The 1,824-nt window shown below is 62.4% G+C and overlaps 1 protein-coding gene across 1 annotated transcript in view; it reads right to left on the bottom strand.

Annotated features, from left to right (window-relative positions):
- The window catches only part of Klk6 (kallikrein related peptidase 6), a 7,283-nt gene extending 6,266 nt beyond the window's left edge, over positions 1-1,017 (bottom strand). Inside the window, exons 1-3 of the mRNA XM_010640630.2 lie at positions 922-1,017; positions 335-479; positions 93-142 (exon numbers count right to left, since the gene is read on the bottom strand). Of these exons, the coding sequence (XP_010638932.1) occupies positions 93-138 (46 nt within the window). The 5' untranslated portion in view covers positions 139-142; positions 335-479; positions 922-1,017. The remainder of the gene's footprint in view (positions 1-92; positions 143-334; positions 480-921) is intronic.
- Positions 1,018-1,824: the final 807 nt, after the last annotated feature.

Raw genomic sequence — 1,824 nt, forward strand, 5'->3', positions numbered from 1 at the left:
CGCCCCGTCCCCCATCTTCCTCCCTCCAGACCCACCCGCCGCCCGCTCCTCCCAGACAGCCACCTCCCCCACCGCAGTGGCTCGCTTCCCACCTCCAGCCAGGAGAACCAGGGCTACCGCCAGCATCTCTGTGGCCATTGTCCTGCAGGGAAGGCGCCCATCAGTCAGGGTCTCTGCGGCGCAGACCCGCGCCCCTCCTCAGCACCCCCGCCCCGGCAGGCTCTGCTCCTCCGCTCCCCTGAGCGCGGCCTCCGCCCCGACCCCTTGCTGCACGGGGCTTGGTGCACACCGGCACCCTCTACACCCGGGGGGTTCTGGACACCTCTGGTCTCACCTGCTGGCGGTGCTGCCTGTTGGCCACAGCGTTCTGGGATGGGGTGAGGGAGAGCCCTGATCACAGGCGGTGGGAGCACAGATCGAGCAGCTCAGGCACCCCCAGGGGGAGCAGGGCAGAGGAGAGACGCCAAGCGGGAAGCTCCCTGGGCATCAGAGGGAGAGGGACAGGGAGGACGTCTGGCTGCAGGGCCAGGCCGCAGGGATGCCGCTCTTGCTGTGCGCTCTGGGCACTCCAGACAGCTTCCTTTTAACCCCCATCTCCCCAAGTCCTGGAGCCAGGAGTCCGGCTCCTCCCTTTTCCTCCTAACCCAGGCCACCCACTCACGTTTCCTTCTGCCCCAGTGACCCCGACCCTGCTGCAGCGAGGGAGCAGATTCCTGATGCCTGGGCCCAGACTGGGTCTGAGGGAGGAGGCCGGGCCTGGACCCGGGGATCCGAGAGAAGATAGGAACTCGTTCTCCTTAGTTGTAGGGTCCTAGGCTTTTGAAAAAGAAGCTGACTCTTCTGCTTCTCTTGCCTGTGATTGCTTGGAGCCCCTGGGCCTGGAAGCAGCCACCTCGGTTTAGTGGGGTTGGGGTGACTCACCTGCCTGTAAGTCCCGCTGTGGGTGCTTCTGACCTTCGTGTCCCGGGAAAAGTGCAAACAGCCAACGAGAAAGGGTGTGGCCCCGAGCTGGCCCCCGCCTCTGCCCCGGGCTGGGGAAAGGGCCCGGCACAATCGGGCTTTGTCAGCTGCCAGCCCAGTGCCAGGCTGCGGCGGTCCCACTTGTCACCGTCCTTTCCAGGCCGGGCAGGAGGCTGTGTTTCTCTCTGTCCCTGGCTGACTGAGAGGCTGTGGTCCCTGGACGGCCCTGACTGTCCCGGTCCCGCTCCTACCAGCCTGCCCACCCCTTGGGTCTCCGGGTCCGGCTTCCTGGCCGCAGTGGGGTGTCTCGGGGCGCACGCCTGTGTCTTCACCTCAAGCTCTTGTGTTTCTCTCTCCATCTTCTCCTCTGCGCCCCCCACCTCTGTCTCCGTCACACTCCTTTCCCTTTGATTCTCTGGCTCTGTCTGATTATCGTTCCCTGGGTCTGCTATCGATTTCCTGGGGAAGCTGGTAGGGTGGAAGCCTCGGGTAAAGGTTTAAATTTTAAAAATGTATTAACAGTAAAAGATGCACTGCTATGACTGTCCCTCAAGCGCTACCCATCACCTGCCCACTTTCTGGAGCAGTTCCGGAAGTCCTCTTCCTTGAGAGAATAATGCAGACAGAGACGCACTGCCACGGCGAAGACGCTCAGCAAAGAAGCCTCTCAGATCTGCTCCAGAAAGTGGCAAGAACCATGGGATCCGCGTGTTGGAAGCAAGGGGATGACTGTTTCGTGGGGAGCTCATGGTAATGTGTCTTCTACTGACATAGATTTTGTTTAAACGCGCGCTGCAGAGTTTGATGGTGCTGCGTTTCGTGTTGGAAGACTGCGGCTGGGGGCCCCCGGGGGGGGCAGGGGCC

Source organism: Fukomys damarensis, unplaced genomic scaffold (assembly GCF_012274545.1).
Source record: "Fukomys damarensis isolate Sample0158 unplaced genomic scaffold, DMR_v1.0_HiC HiC_scaffold_19, whole genome shotgun sequence".
Lineage (NCBI taxonomy): Eukaryota > Metazoa > Chordata > Mammalia > Rodentia > Bathyergidae > Fukomys > Fukomys damarensis.